Source organism: Galleria mellonella, unplaced genomic scaffold (genome assembly GCF_026898425.1).
Source record: "Galleria mellonella isolate WM207_F2 unplaced genomic scaffold, CSIRO_AGI_GalMel_v1 utg1217, whole genome shotgun sequence".
NCBI lineage: Eukaryota > Metazoa > Arthropoda > Insecta > Lepidoptera > Pyralidae > Galleria > Galleria mellonella.
In genome coordinates, this window is record NW_026441984.1 from 1468368 (window position 1) to 1485674 (window position 17307).

The 17307-nt window shown below is 32.0% G+C and overlaps 2 protein-coding genes across 4 annotated transcripts in view; one reads left to right on the top strand and one right to left on the bottom strand.

Annotated features, from left to right (window-relative positions):
- The window catches only part of LOC113510619 (probable isocitrate dehydrogenase [NAD] subunit alpha, mitochondrial), a 32434-nt gene extending 21796 nt beyond the window's left edge, over positions 1-10638 (bottom strand). The window contains exons 1-3 of one of the 3 annotated variants that reach the window (XM_026894079.3): positions 10506-10638; positions 10003-10170; positions 9174-9352 (exon numbers count right to left, since the gene is read on the bottom strand). In XM_026894079.3, coding sequence (XP_026749880.1) covers positions 9174-9352; positions 10003-10170; positions 10506-10532 — 374 coding nt within the window. In that variant the 5' untranslated portion in view covers positions 10533-10638. Of the gene's footprint in view, positions 1-9173; positions 9353-10002; positions 10171-10247; positions 10484-10505 lie in introns of those variants that run through there. The other 2 variants (XM_026894081.3, XM_031907116.2) reach the window with 2 other exon arrangements.
- Positions 10639-11444: 806 nt separating this feature from the next.
- LOC113510668 (vacuolar protein sorting-associated protein 33B) lies at positions 11445-15489 on the top strand. The gene is made up of 2 exons (XM_026894156.3): positions 11445-11730; positions 12723-15489. Exons 1-2 carry the CDS (start codon positions 11573-11575, stop codon positions 14512-14514), a joined length of 1950 nt encoding a protein of 649 aa, XP_026749957.2. The 5' UTR covers positions 11445-11572; the 3' UTR covers positions 14515-15489.
- The last annotated feature ends 1818 nt before the right edge of the window (positions 15490-17307 follow it).

The following is a 17307-nucleotide window of genomic DNA, read 5'->3' on the forward strand; positions in this document are numbered from 1 at the left end:
GAATGCAGAGGTATGAGCAACAGCGTCCCTCTTAAAACATCTCTAAAAGCCTAACTGCAGTTGCTAACCAGCCTGCCAAGCGTGACAACTACTGGTAAAACTAATTTTATGGGGAAGGCTTACGTTCAGCAGTGGACAGTTAAAGGCTGATATGGCGATGAACGTAATAAAACTCAACACAGACTGTCTGAAAGGTAGACAAGACATTGCAAAATCAAAAACATAGCAGTCTAAACCTTTATATGCTTATTTACACAGATATTTTTTATTTTTATATTATTTATACAATACAGATCTATTTTTTAACGCGCCACCTACCTATTTATTCTTTAATTCTTTCTACCCAAAGGTTGCCTAGAAGAGATTGCTTAGCAATAAGACCGCCTTTTGTACTACACTATATTTATTGAAAATTCTTCAACAAATCCTGTAATTTTGGTGCCATAAAGTATTAAATAAACCAAAGGTTGTCTGTAAGAGATTGCCCTAGCGATAAGACCGCCTTTTGTACCTTTATGTGTATATTTCAATCTGTATTTATGTTACTGTATTTCACTTGAATTATTCACTTGTCATTGTATATTTTTATTTATGGTGCAATAAAGTGTTAAATAAATAAATAAATAATTATCAAAATCGAATTTATAAAAAGAAAGAAAGTAAAACGCTATCAAGCTACAATCAATCACAGTATTCTTGTTATTCTAACAGACCAGTGCCTACTAGAAGCACCCGTTCACGAGTATGAGCATTAAGAAATATCAGCCCATTAAATGTACATACATTTTAAGTAAAACTTAAATTATACACCTATAGTAAATTTTATGATACGTGGTTATCAGTACAAAACTAGACAGAATTTCCCAAAGTCGCCGTCGCAACAAACACATCAATGTCGCCGTGTCATCACTTATTAAACCGATAAGATATCACCTACGCGTATCACATTAGTGATACATCGATAATAGAAATGATTAAAAATATATGGCGCTCGGCGACATGTGACGTCACGGCATACCTAGTGAATGAATCGTCTTTAGATAAACGTTAAGAACCTGAAGATTATATCGTGTAATTAAATTATAATAATAAATCTTTATTTCCTACTTATTGTTAGTAAACAGTGTAAAGTCCCTAACTCCCGAGATGGGGGAAGGGATTGTTAGTAATGGGGTCTAACTGAACCATTGTTAGTAATACACCCGTCAGTTCGACCTCCACGCGGTTCCCCTGGAAACCATCGTGGTTAATTCTAGTGGAATTCGTCACGATGGGCTAACTAACCTGCTTTCATTCTCACCTATCACCCTCGCTATCCGTATACGGTGGCGGGGCACCAGTGAGGGATAACAGGTAAGAATAAAAAAACAGGTCAGTTAGCCCATTGTGATGAATACACCTGGAATTCAGCACGATGGTTACCAGAGGGACCACGTAGAAGTCGACCTGACAGGGTATATTGCCAGCAATGGGATTGATAGTCCGCATTATTAACAACCCCTCCCCCTCCCCCCCTAATTTGCTAGGGTAATACGATTATACAGGGGGAAAGGGATTGTTAGTAATGGAGACTGAGAATCCCATTGCTAGCAATATACCCAACCAGGTCGACCTCCTCGCGGTTCCCCCTGGAAACTATCATGATTAATTCCTGATGAATTCATCATGATGGGCTAACTGGCCTGTTTTCATTCTCATCTATCACCCTTCACTGGTGCTCCGCCAGCGTATCCCGTTAGCGCAGGCGGGGATACCATACCAATTTCACTCATAAAAAAAAATACGATTATACAAGTTTTAACACAGCAGATTGGATGCGAAACGGATGTTTTTGACGGGTATTTACATAATCACGGCCAGCGTCATAATTAAAATTATGTTCCGCAATAAACAAACCGACTTCAATTGTGATAAAACCAGTTATTTTAATTTAAAAACTAAACCATTGAATCGATTTTGATAACATTTCTATGGAATTAGTCGATAACTATATCCTTTCAGATAAAAAAATAAGCTCAGATTTATATAAAGATTCAGAAACAGTTTTTGTTACAAACTTTCACTTTTGTTTTATTAATAGAATAATAAGATGACTCGGTCGGTATATTACGACGGTTTTTTTTTTTTTTAACGAGTGAACATTTATCTTTTTTTTTTCATAATTTTAATATATTTTTTCTAATCTTTGATAGTTTAAATTTATAGAAAAAAAAATGAATACTAACACTAGTCTTAATGGGTTACGTTAATTAACATACTGCGTAAACGTACAATAGTTTTTGTGGATATTGTATAACTCTTGTAAGAGGCAATTACAGTGGTACCCTGCATTTTTGTTGCATTTTGTTAAGAGAGGGATTGGCTGAAAACAAGCGCTATGCAGCTGTACAGTACACATTGCACTGGGACACTGACAGCATCAGCTGAGCCGGTTCCTTTTGCCTAGTATGGGACATTTCTTGTATATGTATTTTCTATTGTGATTGTGTGTTTACTGGCAATAAATGGTTTTTATTCTATTCTGTAACTTAACCAGAGGGCGTCTTTGTACAAAAGTCGATTGCTTGGGTACGTCTGTCCCATTAATGTTTCAACCGTGAAGCAGTTGTGTTTGCATGGCTGTGTTTCGGTTTGAAGGGTGGGATATAGCGTGAATTTACTGGGTACAGAGGAATAACACCCGAGTCCTCAGGAATGGCAACGCATGGGGGGTATCATGGGCGAAACAGTATACTCTGTTATGCCCATGCTACTGCTCATGTCTATAGGCGACGGTTACCACTTTCCATTAGGTGGGCCGTCAGCTTGATTGCCATTCTAAGTTGTATAAAAAAAATTAAAAAAACTTTCAGGCTGACTGTACAAGGAAATTGTTTCCAGAAAATTCTAGACTGCTCATCGCAATGTTCTCAGAAACTTTTATCAAACGATACATCGTAATCAATGCAACTAAGGTTTCGTTTGAGTTCTGCCACATCAATCAATCGAGCGACAGGGACAGATAAACTGCGGCTTAGTACTCAGTCTATTTGTAAACAAGTATATTTTGTTTTGCAAAGTAAAACATAGCTTTTACCCGCGACTTAGTCCGCGTGACCGGGATATGTTAATAAAAAAAATATATGTAATAAAAAGTATTCTCCGTCCCATGAAATGACGTGCATACCAATTAGTAATTCGTTAAGCCATTAAAGCGTTATGAGAACACACAAACAAACACACATTTATAATTGGCATTTATATTTATATAACACTCTTTATATTATTGGTGTAGATTACTGTATGTTAACTTTAATAAAAAAAAAATACTATAAATAAGAGAAGTTTGTAACGATGGATAAATAGACAGCTGGTTGGATATTCGTTACACTTTCAAGCTAAAACTACTGGTCGGATTTCAATGAACAAACTAACTTAGCACATTGGATATTTTATATACCGATTCATGCAGGCGGAGCCGCAGGATACTGCTAGTGAATCATATAGACATCACACTATGCATACGACACCCGTGGTGATCAAGCCATGTCAATATTGAAGACAAGTACCGAAGCCAGGACTTATTAGCATGGAAAAAATATAAGTTTATCAAACAAAACTCACCAATCAAACTACAATTTATCATTTACGGTAAAAAAAAAAGCCGTATGGTAAATTCCATTATAAACATTAAAACAGTTTTGAGTCAAGAACAGGATTACATTATATTTACACAAATGTACACGTTATTTGATAGACAATGTGTACTTACATTTTTATATAACATAGTACATATATAAAACATACTTCTATATCATTGATCTATATTACGTGAACATAGAGAATAATTTAATATTTCTTAAAAATATAATTCTAAAGAAATTAGGGTAGATGGGCACAAAAATGTTCTAATAGGTGTAATAATAATAATTAGAATAGTAAAAAAGAAAATATACACCAAAGGTACATTCGTTCTCGAGTCAAATATTACTGTGTAAGCAGCTCAACTTAACATACATATATATTATAAGCAAAGCATATTTATTATAAGCAAATAGCTTGGCCGCTGAAAGAAGCAAAGTTATTTTTTTTAGGATGAAAATGGAATGGTAACCCTGCCAGCGCAGTGTAATAATTACCGTGTGGTCCCGGCGTAGAACGGACCACCCCTTCCTTTCTCGTGGGTGTCATAAGAGGTGACTAAGGGAACTTAATAGCCGAGGGATAAGCAACAGTGTCTGTTCGAACACTCAGGTTGCGGAATGAGCTCCCTGCCGAGGTTTTCCCAAGAGACTACAGCATGGGGTTCTTCAAAAGGAGGGTAAAGAGGTTTCTTCGGGGTCGGCAACGAACGCGTAATACCTCTGGTATTGCAGGTGTTTATAGGCTACGGTTACCACTTACCATCAGGTGGGCCGTATGCTTGTTTGCCACCTCAGTAGTATAAACGAAAGTGTCTCTTTTAAAAGGAAAAAAAAGGTTTAACTGCGGTTTCCATCTCGCCTGCCAAGTGTGGAAACTAATGGTAAAATCCACACTTAAGGAAAAGACCTATGTTCAACTGTGGACAGTTAAACGGCTAATATAATGATATGATGAATAGAAAGAGGTTTGTTTGAATCGAAGCATTTGGCGTTCCATTGTTTCTGCCTAACCTAATGGGAGACAGGCGTGACAGATATGTATGTATGTATGTATGATGAATAGTTATAATTAAAAAAACCGAACCCGGCAACTGGCAACCACGAGAAATCTTTAAAAAAAATGTCCAATCGTCAGCAGATTTAAAGTCAGCGCATAACGGTATAAATTTGCATGCGTCGTACATTCTATAGATTGATCCAATACCTAATCTACAAGTCAAATAGCATTTTTATTAAAGTCGTTAGCATTCTATGAGAATATTTTATAAGAGAACCGGAATACTTTTATCCAAAGAAAGATTAAATTACAGGGTACAGAGGCATCTTAGTCCTCAGGAAAAGCAACGCGTGAAGGGTATCATGAGCGATGCAGTACACACTGTTATGTCCATGGTATTGCTCATATACCACTTTCAATCAAATGGGCTGTTAGCTAGTCGTTCTAAGTCGCGTAAAAAAAAGATGAGTTAAAAACGACAAAACTTTTGAGAATCCTATAATTATACGCTGCGTCTAGACTACTAATTTAAAAACTTTCTCACGTTTTTTAATCTGTTTCATTTTTGTAGGAAAAAATTATCGGAAAATGGCTGTCAACTGTGTTCCAAAAAAAATGTGACTTCAGTCGTGAAAATATTAAAGTTAATTAAAGTGTATTGATTTAAAATCAGTTATTTAAAAACTATATCACTATACAGATTTTGACAAAAACTTTTATGAGGCAAATCCAAAAGTATATTCTTTTAGATAAAAAAAAAAGAATTTTCTAAATTGGTTCACAACTGACGGAATTATGAGATAACAACACACAAAAAAAAAAAAAACTACAGAATTGATAACCTACTGCTTTTTTCCAACCGACTCAAAGGAAAATCTCAATTCGGTTGTATGTTTTTGTTTGTTACCACATAACTTCGTCAGTTTTAAGCCTATTTGGAAAATTACGTATGTAATGCGTTTATACAATATATGCAGATCGTATGACTGCCTATTATATTATATTTTTAAAATAACACAATTAACATGGAAAGGTTTTGCTGGAAGAAATCTCTTATTAGAAGAGATAAGCTCGCCCTTGTACATTATGTTTATAATGAATTGTAATTAACAGTATGTTTTGTGTACAATAAAGAATTATTCCTTTATCTAAAAGGATATACTTATAGATTGCTCCACTGGAAATTTTACGAAAATAGCTTATAGTAATTCAGTTTTAGACCAAAATAACTGGTCTTATCATAATTAAAATCGATTTCTTTCATGTGGCACAATCTTTCCTAATTTAAAAAAGAATATATATATATAAAAAATATATAAAAAATCTATGAGTTGCCGCCTGTTATCGCCGAGAGAATAATTCAAATCGTATAATAGAATCTGTGAGCACGTGTTTGCGCTACGAGGTCATGAACACGAATTATCTGTATTCGACGATTCGTTTGATCATACGTCACTGATCACATCCTAATCTATAAATAAACATATATATAGTATTTTAACTGATATATCTGTCATCGGCGAATCTACATTGTCAATCGTTGTATTAAACAGATTATTTTATATGTAACTTACAAGTAAAATAAAGAATATATATATATATATATATAGTTATGACGATTAACCGTTACGATAGAACCGACAGTTAGCTCAATTTGCTAACTCCACGCCCATCCGCGAGCCTACAATGTCAGGCGTTCTATTTAACAACGCACAGATACAATTCTCATTTATATAATCAGACAAATCATGCTGATGATTGGTTATTATATTGCTTGATAGAGTAACACTCAATTTGCTAACTTCACACTAAATAAATTGAACGTGGTAGGCAAGGATGAGCCTATCGGTGTTATCTACAATATTTATTCTCACGTTTATAGTTTTACAAACAGGCAGTGAAAACAGGAAAAATATAAGAACGTGAATGGCGTGAATTTACTGGGTACGGAGGAATAATACCTGAGTCCTTAGGAATGGCAACGCATGGGAGTTATCATGGGCGAAACAGTATACTCTGTTATGTCCATGGTACTGCTCATGTCTATAGACGACGGTTACCACTTTCCATCGGGTGAGCCGTCTGCTTGTTTGCCATTCTAAGTTGTATAAAAAAATGTATATATATGTTCTCCATTAACGAAAGATTTTTTGTATGAGATTATCCTAGCGATAAGGCCGCCTTTCGTAGATTTTTGTGTATAATTTGAACTGTACAATCAAAAGGATAATGATCCTACTGTATATGAATTGAATTTTCTTATTGTCATTGTATATTTTTACGTATTAGGTATAATAAAGAGTTAATCAAATAAATTAAAATAAAAAAAACAGAATAAATTGAACTGAACAGAAAATTTGGAATGAATAGATAATGTCTAATAAGTATGTGAATAAAAAATATGTATAATATGCAAACTCATTTGCTTATGGCAAAAAAAAAAGTTGATTGCATGATATGTAAAAAGAGAGAAGTCATAGACAACAAGCTGAATTATTGAGACCTAACATCTGTATTAACCTTCAATTGTGAGATAAATCAGACTGCATTATGTCTAAGGCCAATGGCATTTAGCATAGGGTTGTCAACTGTGTGAATTAATATAATTTGCATTATTGTAGATTTCAATATGCAATACATGCAATGCAATTTCAAAATGCTAATACATGTAAATGGTAAGCAAATTAATAACAAAGTTCCATGTAATTATTTAATCAAAGCTAAATCTTTTGCAATGTAATATAATAATGGCAGGCTTATCTCAATTAAGTCTTAAATTAAATTATAAATATTTAATAGCATCAGAATTTAGCAAAAAATATAAGAGGGCAAAATTATATTTAATTGCCATTTAAACAAACACAATATACAGTGACTTTCAAATGATATGACATTTAAAAACAAAACTTTATAATTTTTTATTTATACCCAAACATCTACAAAGTTTTACATTTATAATGCTAGTTTCCATGGTTTTAACTGCATAAATAAAGGATAAAAACAATCCTATATTGATATAATGTTTTATCTATCAGTGTACCAAATTAAATCTAAATCTCTTCAACCATTTAATTGTTTATTGGACAACAAAAATCTAAATTTAGAAATTTTTAAACTTTATCTGTACTTACTTAAATAATTGCTCAGTTAGTGCCAGCCCTAATATAGGTAATTGATACTTTATTGTATTATATTGAATGCATATTGCTCATGAATATAATACATATTTAATTATGTTGTATCTGCATAATAAGTTAGTGCAATAAATAATTCAAGAATGTTGTGTTTAAAGCTTGCTATATATCTAACTGTAGCCATACTTACTATAATAATGCGTACTACCAGTCTCATTGTTAGCAATATGCCCAAAAAGGTCAACATCCACATGGTCCCCCCTGGAAACTATCGTGCTGAATTTCAAGTGAATTCATCATGATGGGCTAATTGACTTGCTTTTTCATTCTCACCTATCATCCGTCACTGGTGCCCCGCCAGTGTATACCAATAGTGCAGGCGGAGTTACTATTCCATTATCATTCATAAAAAAAATACACGGGTAGTGTATTATCTAAATAAATCTATGTATCTCACATCTGTTTGAATAAAGAACAATTATTTACATAATATAAGTGAACACCTATGATATTCACTTACATTAATTTAAATAATCTCACTTTGATTCTATAAAATTTAATATTGATAAATACTCATAAATATTTTAAATATATTAAATGTGAATGTTTGTAATAATAGATGGGTGTTTGATACTCTTTCATGCAATCGCTTTGGAATCAAAATTTTTGTTTGTATAAATAAAATCTGTTATTGGCTGTATTCATAAGAGACTTAGCGTGTAAATTGTTTTTTAAGAGCTGTTGATTTCTGTATAAAGTAAAAAATAAAAAAAAAAAAAAAAAAAATTATAGAATAATTTTGAATGAAATTTAATAGAAAAATAAAAAAGCTGTAAGTGAATATAAATATATTTTGTAAATAAGAAGGTGCAATGAAAAATGAAATGTTTAGGAACCCTCAAATTGGTACTATTTAATTAATATCCTAATATAAGTAAAAACTAATATTATATAAGCAAAATTTTGGAAACAGGTTTGGGGGTATGTTACTTAAAGGCTGAATATTTGTCAAGTTATATTGTTTGAGAGTATTAATAAATATAAATTATGGAAGGACTTTATATTTAAAACTAAGCGGGTACCTAAACTTACAGTTTGTCAAGGAATCAGTGCCTTAATTCATTAGATGCCACAGCCACAATTCATATTTGGATCCATATTAAGTATATTCTATTTTTTTTATATTTTTTAACTATTTTAAAAAGGAGCTTCTTAATTTACAGATTTTTTTTTTTTTTATAATATGTAATACCTTTATTATATAGTTTTAAAATTTTCTTCACAGATGGACATATAATAATATTGACAAATTAAAATAAGTTCTCTATTGAAAACCTCATAAATTATTTATAAATATTCAATTTAAGTAGCAGATAATTCTTATTTGAACTGAAAGAGATTATTACAATATAAACTTACCCATCTAAACTCTTGCACGGCCGGACATTGGCATATAAGTCAAATTCTTTCCTAAGTGCCAAGTTGAGAGATCTGTAGCCTTTACCCACTGGGGTCATCAATGGACCCTTGAGACCAATCTTGTTAGTATTCACTGAATCTATAGCTTTCTGTGGAATACCAAATTTGCCATCGGGCCCCTAAAACAATAATAGAACTTATTTGTACAAACATAGAATTAAAAAAAATTAAGTAACCTCTAAAAGATTTTAGATCATAGATTTTAGACACTTATATAATTTAATGATACTTCAAGTAGTGTTACCTAATTTAAATATATATAATTGTATAAGAGTAATTAATTCTGAACAATGAGATTTCCTTATTTATTTTTATGCAAATTTATTTTGTAACTTAAATAGCAAAAATTACTAAAAACAGAGTACATTGTAATGGTAAAAAATATAACAATTTTCTTCTTAACATAGCATTTATAAATAGTATATAAACTATATAGAATGTATAAATGCTATAAAAAAGTTGAACATTTACTTTTTACAACTAAGTACTTTTTTAATTTTTCATAATTTTTAACACCTACCAACAAAAACTGATTTTAATTATCTGTTTTGTAAGTAAATAATAATTATCATTCAACATTTATCTCTTTATTCTTTATTGGTCACATTTACAAAATCTAAGGATACCCACTATATGAATAAAAATGCTATATAGCATTTACTTTCAGTAAACCCTTGAGAGAACAGACATGGTATTTAAGTTTTTTACAAGTTTAAATAAAGAATAAAAAAAAATCCCATTTAAAAAAAAATTATCCTCAAGTACTCACTCTAACAGCTGTGACGTCCACCTCATCCCACTCGATAGGCACTTTGGCTGCTTCAAATATTTTCTGCACGGCTACAGTGATCTCTGGTCCAATTCCGTGGCCAGGAATCAGCGTTACTCTCCGAACACCCGTGCTGTAGGCCGCCGAGCCCGCCCGTCCAGCCGGCACCTGCCCCAAAACATCAGAAACCTCAAATAACTGCCACATGATATCAAACCAAGAACAAACAAAAAGTGTTTCCTAACCTCATTTTCCCTGCCTCTAACCACTCCAGCGCTACCTCCCGACGACGGCGCCAGCCACTTCGATAATCCTTCAAACAGTTTACTCTCACGAAAAGGCTTCAAAAGCTCTTTTATGTAATTCCTCGACATAACTATAGTACATCTATTTTTGGATGGCAGGAATAATGAAGCGGATATTCTTTTAACACAATGATAATATAAATCACATGCAACAGGGACAAAATCTAGTTAATATAAAACACTAGATTACGAACTTACAATTTTCCTGATTATTCTTGAAGCCATTCCTTTAATTTTTGTAATACGACGAACGACCGATATCACCGCGGTCCACGGCGGAGGGGGAGGAAACTACTGGCGCCACAACTACGCATGACCGGATATAGTTATCAAGGACATCTAGCGGGAAATAGACAAAATAACTTTATGTTTCTGCAAAAAAAAAATATTTAAATCCAAACAATAGGACTTAGATAAATTATATATTATTTATAAATCTATATTTTAATTTAATTTAATTAACTTAATTTCCAATAATAGGATAACAAAATTTTGGTAAAAAATATGAAGCTGGCAATTATGAAACAAAAAAATCAGTATCGTTTAAAAAAAATAAATATTCCTTAACAGTATGTAAATGATTACTAATTATTAAAAATTATATTAGCACGATTGTTTGCTAATCGCTGAATTATTAAATGATTTTTTTGTGACAAAAATACTATTTACTATTTAGCGCCTACAGACTGAATTAATTTGTAATAGTACTCATAATATTAGTTCCTTAATAACACTTAAAAAAGTTTATTAAAATAACTAAACATATTTAAAAAAATGAAGAATTGTAGCAAATGAATATGTAATTTTCGGCTGTTACAATCATTCTTTGCTCATCAAGAGAATTTAGAGCGATGATCAAGATGGACTTTTATAAAATCATAATATCTAAATGTTGATATATGAATTGTACATATTATATAAGGGACCCACCCATTCATAGTTACTTATGTCCATGGTACCATTCATGTCTATAGACGATGATTAGGCACCATTTTCTATCAGGTAGATTGTTAGCTTGTTTAAAAGGACGTAAACGTGTTTAACTCAGTTATAAACGTTACATTTCTTAGTGATTACTTGTTCTATGATTTTTAATTGGTATCCGTGATCTGTGGTATAAATAGAGATAATAAAATTATTATGACAACTGGCAAAATTGACAGATTATATTCGAATAACAAATACAAACAGTTTCTAAATTATGTTTTATTCTAAATAATTACTTATTTAAGAGTCTATTTTGATAGATATTAATTTCTAATAACATGGATCCACCACTTTCATTGAAGTTGGCTTCTATGAGCCTAATATCACAACGCAAATTAGAGAATATCCTTGCATTGTGTGGCGATAAAAAGGATCTCATAATAGACCCAATTCTTATTAAACCATTGGAAAGAATATGTGGTGTGGGTTGGCTTAGGTGAGTTTACAATATATTATATTTATAGACTGACACCTTTTCCCTATTGAAGTTTTTGATAGGTGAAAATGGAATGGTAACCCCGCCACCGATAACGGTATACGCTGGCGAGGCACCTGTGAGCGATGATAGATGAGAATGAAAACAGGTCAGTCAACCTACCATAATAAATACATCAAGAATTAACTATGATATTTTCTAGGGGGAACCGCGTGAAGGTCGACCTAGTTGTACATATTGCTAGCAGTGGGATTCTTAGTCTCCATTGACCCTTTCCCCCTCTCTCTATTGAAGTAGGTATTAAGTCCTGCAAATAAATCTATTTACTTACCTTGTATCTATTTTATAGTAGATTCCCTATGGGGCAGACAGAGTATATCTTTATTCACATCTTTCATATTATCTGGTTTCATCATAATTTCCATCTTTTTGCCGCATTTCGTTTCTCCAAGAATAAAAATCTGAATACAAAATGGTAGGGAGATTTGGCATGAAGATATATATATATAAGACTCTTCTAAAAGCTACCTATTGGTTTAATTCTTTCAAAGGGACATAGATAGGCTTAAATCCAAGAGTGACCTGGAATTATGTGTCTTATTCCATGTCCAGTAAGTAGGCTTTATTGTCCTTTGAATCTGATCACCTACTACTTTTTCAAAGTTATGACTATAACTACAGTTAGCATTATAACATGCTCAATTACAATACAAAATGCCAATCCTAGATACAGGTAACAAAAAAATTTTATGTACTTTCAGTTTTAATACTATTCAATATGAAATTGGTCAATAATTTCCTTTAATTAAAAATAATGTACGCATGTGGTAATATTAAATAAATAAATCTAAGTTGTGATGAGTAATTTAAATTGAAAAATTTCCATTGAGAATCAATATGTATTAATATCTGTCACCACTTTATATCAGGTGGGCAGTCAGCTTGGTTTTTGTTGTTGCTAATTAATGTTGTAAAAATTTGTTTCATTGCAGGCAACATGGAATTGACAAGATCTACAAAATGGACCCCCAGTTGGGTACAACAGCTAACATTAACAGAGTCTATTTCATACCAGCCAGCATTCAGAAATACAAATGTGTTTTAGACCAGATCTCATCACTGATAAGTCAAAATGCTTCGTTGTCAGATTTGGAATGTTTTCACATAATAATTGTACCAAAATTTATTTGTTCTTATGACTCTATACTTGAGAGCAGGGGTTTGTATGGCATTGTTAAGTTACATTCTTTTTCATGGGAGTTAATGGTATTAGATGAGCAGCTTATGAGTTTAGAATTGCCATTTTTATATAAGCAATTGTTTGTCGAACAAAATCATTCATTGTTATCGAGTATTGCCATGTCAATATGGAGTTTATTTCATGTCATCGGTAAACCAAAGATATTATTTTCTGTGGGCAAACTTTCAGCAAGTGTTTTAGATATATTACAAGTTTACAATGAGACTTATGCAAGAGATTTTATAAATAATGATAGTTCACAAGAAATAGGCGCTTTAATATTGATAGATAGAAATCAGGATTATCCATCAAGTTTATTAACGCCAGCAACATACAGTGGTTTGTTGAGTGAGCTTTTCAATATAAATTGTGGTCATTTAGATCTTAATGTGAAAGAAACAATACAGAAAAAAGGAAAAATGGATTTTGGTTTTAAGGAAGAAGATGTTGCTAGCAAGACCAAAAACACAGTGATGACATTAGATAGTTCAATAGATAGCCTCTATGGAGAGATAAAACACAGACATTTCTCAGAAGTTCTAAGTGTGTTGAGTTCGAAAGCAAAGCTGTTGAAAAATGAAGATATCAAAGCATTAGGCATACAAGAAATGAAGCACTATGTCACAACAAAACTGCAACATGTTGCATTATTTAAACAAAATCTAGTCAACCATGTATTAGCTTGCGAAACAATAATATCAGATATGAGTAAAAAATTCGAAAATCTAAAGTGTACTGAAACAGAAATGTTAAATAATCGAAATAAAAAGTCAAATTTTACATTTGTTGATGAGAATTTTGGTACTGATATACATATTTATAATAGTTTGCGGCTAATGTGTCTTCTTAGTTTGACTCAGGGTTTGTCTTATGATGAATACAATTCCCTTGTTAGTAAATATTTGATTGCTTTTGGATACAAGTATCTCTATGTGTTCCATAATTTGGTTAATGCTGGCTTGTTGGTACAACCCTCTAGTCCTAAACTTTCCCTTAGTATTTCCAATTTAAGTGACAGGCTACCTAAATGGCAAAGTGGGTTTCAAGTGACCGCCAATAAATTGAAGCAGCTGCCTCCTCAGCCAGATAAGGTTAGCAAGTCATCTCCGAGTTATGTCTTCAATGGTGGATATGTTCCACTCACTGCAGTTATATGTAACACAGTTTTAACATCGGAATCTCTAGCTGAAATTTTCACTAAATTATCAGCATTGCCAGACCTGAGAGTTGGTGGGGATATTCTTGAAAAATTCAGCAATGGGATGGAGACATTGAATCAGAAATTATCAGACTTAAAACTACAAAGTGACTTGGAGTATGGGTGCAAAGATGCCAAGGGGTTGGCAAAGTTATTGAAGAGTGAGCCTAATATTGGTAACATATTTCCTCTAAAACCTAAAAGTGTATTTGTGTACATGATTGGTGGTGTAAATTATGCTGAAATAGCTGCCTGTGATCTCGTACAGATTTCAACTGGAAGCAAAATATATATAGCCAGTGACTGTGTGGCAAGTGGCAGAGATTTGTTGGTAGCCAACACATGAATATCATAGAAACAAGTACAGGGATTAAGATCTGTTAATACATTTTCAAAATGTATATATTTTTTTTTTTTTTTACAACACAGATGGCAAACGAGCATGCGGCTCACCTGATGGTAAGTGACTACCGCCGCCCCTGGTCACCCACAACACCTACGGCATTGCAGGTGTGCTGCCGTATGTGTTATTATGTGTGTAAAATATTAAATAAACTCTCCTATATTATTATACTCATAAATGTGAAAGTCTGTAAAGATGTATGTTGTTATGTATATGTTAATCATGCTTAAACAATTGTATATGTTATTAATTTTTATTTAACGCAGTAAGATAATGTTCAAGAATCTTTTTTATATATTTTAAAATTTTATCAATTTCTATTCATATTCAAAAAATTTAAATAGATTTTTTTATAAGCTTTTTTAAATCACTATCTTTTTAAATTGTATTGTTGAGTTTAAAATGTTGTTATTTGCTGAGAAGAACCCACAAGTAGCTCAACAGTTACTCTTTTAAATCTTAGTTAACTTAATATTTGTATTAATGTAATGACATGGTCATTTAGCCCGTTCATAAAAGTCACTATGAAATATCTCGATGTTGCTAGAATTGTCAAAGTACCTGTAATCATAATTTTTATAATATTGTATACAATAAAAATATTTTCCTTACATTTCAAAATTTTCTATTTAATAATAGTATTGTAATTTGATTCAATAAAAAACAATTCAGTACTAAAATATTTTATTATACGGACACTTACAACTATGATATCACAGTATAATAATATGTTACACTTTCACCACAAAGCAGTTAGCACAGTATATAGGCAATAGGCAATTTAAACATTTGTAGTGAAAGTGAAATGAATGGTGAAATGTTCTATTATTTCACCTTAGCTACTGAAATATTGGTTATAAAAAAAAAATTTAAAAGGCAATTTGTCTTAATGTGATTGGTGGATTATCTCCATCTCAGATAGTAAAAAACAGCTTTTACCCATAGATACTGTGGTACAGGTTTCATAATGAGACCGTTATGGTCTTGGCATCACCATATTTTACACAGTTCATACACATAATAATGAAACCTGAATTAAGAATTTAAAAGTACTTATAATATGGAAATTTAAAACAATTTGAGTATTTGAAAACTCATATTCACCGCGTTAATATTTTCGGAGTCGCTTTCGATAGAAAAAAAAAACATACAATCGGACAAGTACCAAATTTGATTTATTTTTTAATAGCTACCAGATTCAAAGTCGTGATTTTTGTTTCTGTAAGTCAGAACAATCTCGGCGCTTTACCCACTCGAGTCGGCTTTATTCGACAGTGAGACTTTTGTCTGTATGTTTGTTTTTATTTTTCCGTTTATTTAACGTCTTAATGTATTAACATAGTACACAGAACACAGATTATTATAAGTTTACAATATATAAAAAATATTTCTCATAGTCAGGAATATAAAAAAAAAAACTTAGTACGAACAGTTGTTGCCTTGTATAAAGTGCAAAATTTTAAAGCAGTTATTTATCGGTGACAAAATCTCTCTAATATTTTGCACAATTTTTTCTCCTGCTGATTGTAAATTTACATTTTTTATAATTATAATCAAGTGAAAACGTACAAAACGGCTATACCTAGTCTGTTTCAATGGAATTTAATGGAAATGTAAACAATAGATTAATTAATCAGACCATCGAAGATTATAAAGTATATAAATCTAAAAGAAGAAACATAATAACATATTTAAAGAGAGATACTTTGTACAAAAATCGATTGCTTGGGCACCTCTGTCCCATTCGTGTTTCAACCGTGAAGCAGTTGTGTTTGCATGGCTGTGTTTCGGTTTGAAGGGTGGGATATGGCGTGAATTTACAGGGTACAGAGGAATAACACCCGAGTCCTCAGGAATGGCAACGCATGGGGGGTATCATGGGCGAAACAGTATACTCTGTTATGTCCATGGTACTGCTCATGTCTGTAGGCGACGGTTACCACTTTCCATCAGGTGGACCGTCAGCTTGTTTGCCATTCTAAGTTGTATAAAAAAAAAGATAGAAAAGCAAGACATTAATTTACACAATACAATATGCTGAAAATGGATTTGGCGGGAGTATTAACAAAATATGGTTTTATTATTTTTAAATTTTGAAGTTTAAATTCGTTTTAAGTGTGCTGTACCTGAATATAACGTAAATCAGGTAAATTAACCTTAAAATTGCACATTTTTCATGTAATTAAACTGTAAATATACATTTAAGCACAACATTCTAAAACATACAGAAATGTTATGTACAAGAATTGGTAGAAAAATACATCTAATTTAATTAAAATAATGTTAGTTAAATATCGCCGAATCGAAATTAAATATATAATAAATACGTGTAAAAATTCACTATTTTTGCAACTTCAATTCTATACAAGTACACTGTTGTAATCATTATTTTGTCTCGTTTTTGTGTTTGCAATGCTAGCCTGTCAGTACGTAGTACGTTTAGATTATATAGATAGAGTGTGTTCATAGAAATGCTTAAAGAAAAACGGGTTAACTTTTTCATACAATTTTCTATTATAAATAATTATGAGTGATTCTTTATAACTTTATTTATTTTGTCTTATAATTTCTCCATATTTTTTTAATGCGTAAACACTTATTTTATTTATTAAATAATACGTCAAGATACATTTTATGCGTAAGTATATGGAATACTAATAGCAGGGAGTCAGTGGCTGCAGGTGACTCAGGACCGTTGTTTATGGCAATCTATGGAGGATATATATATATATATAT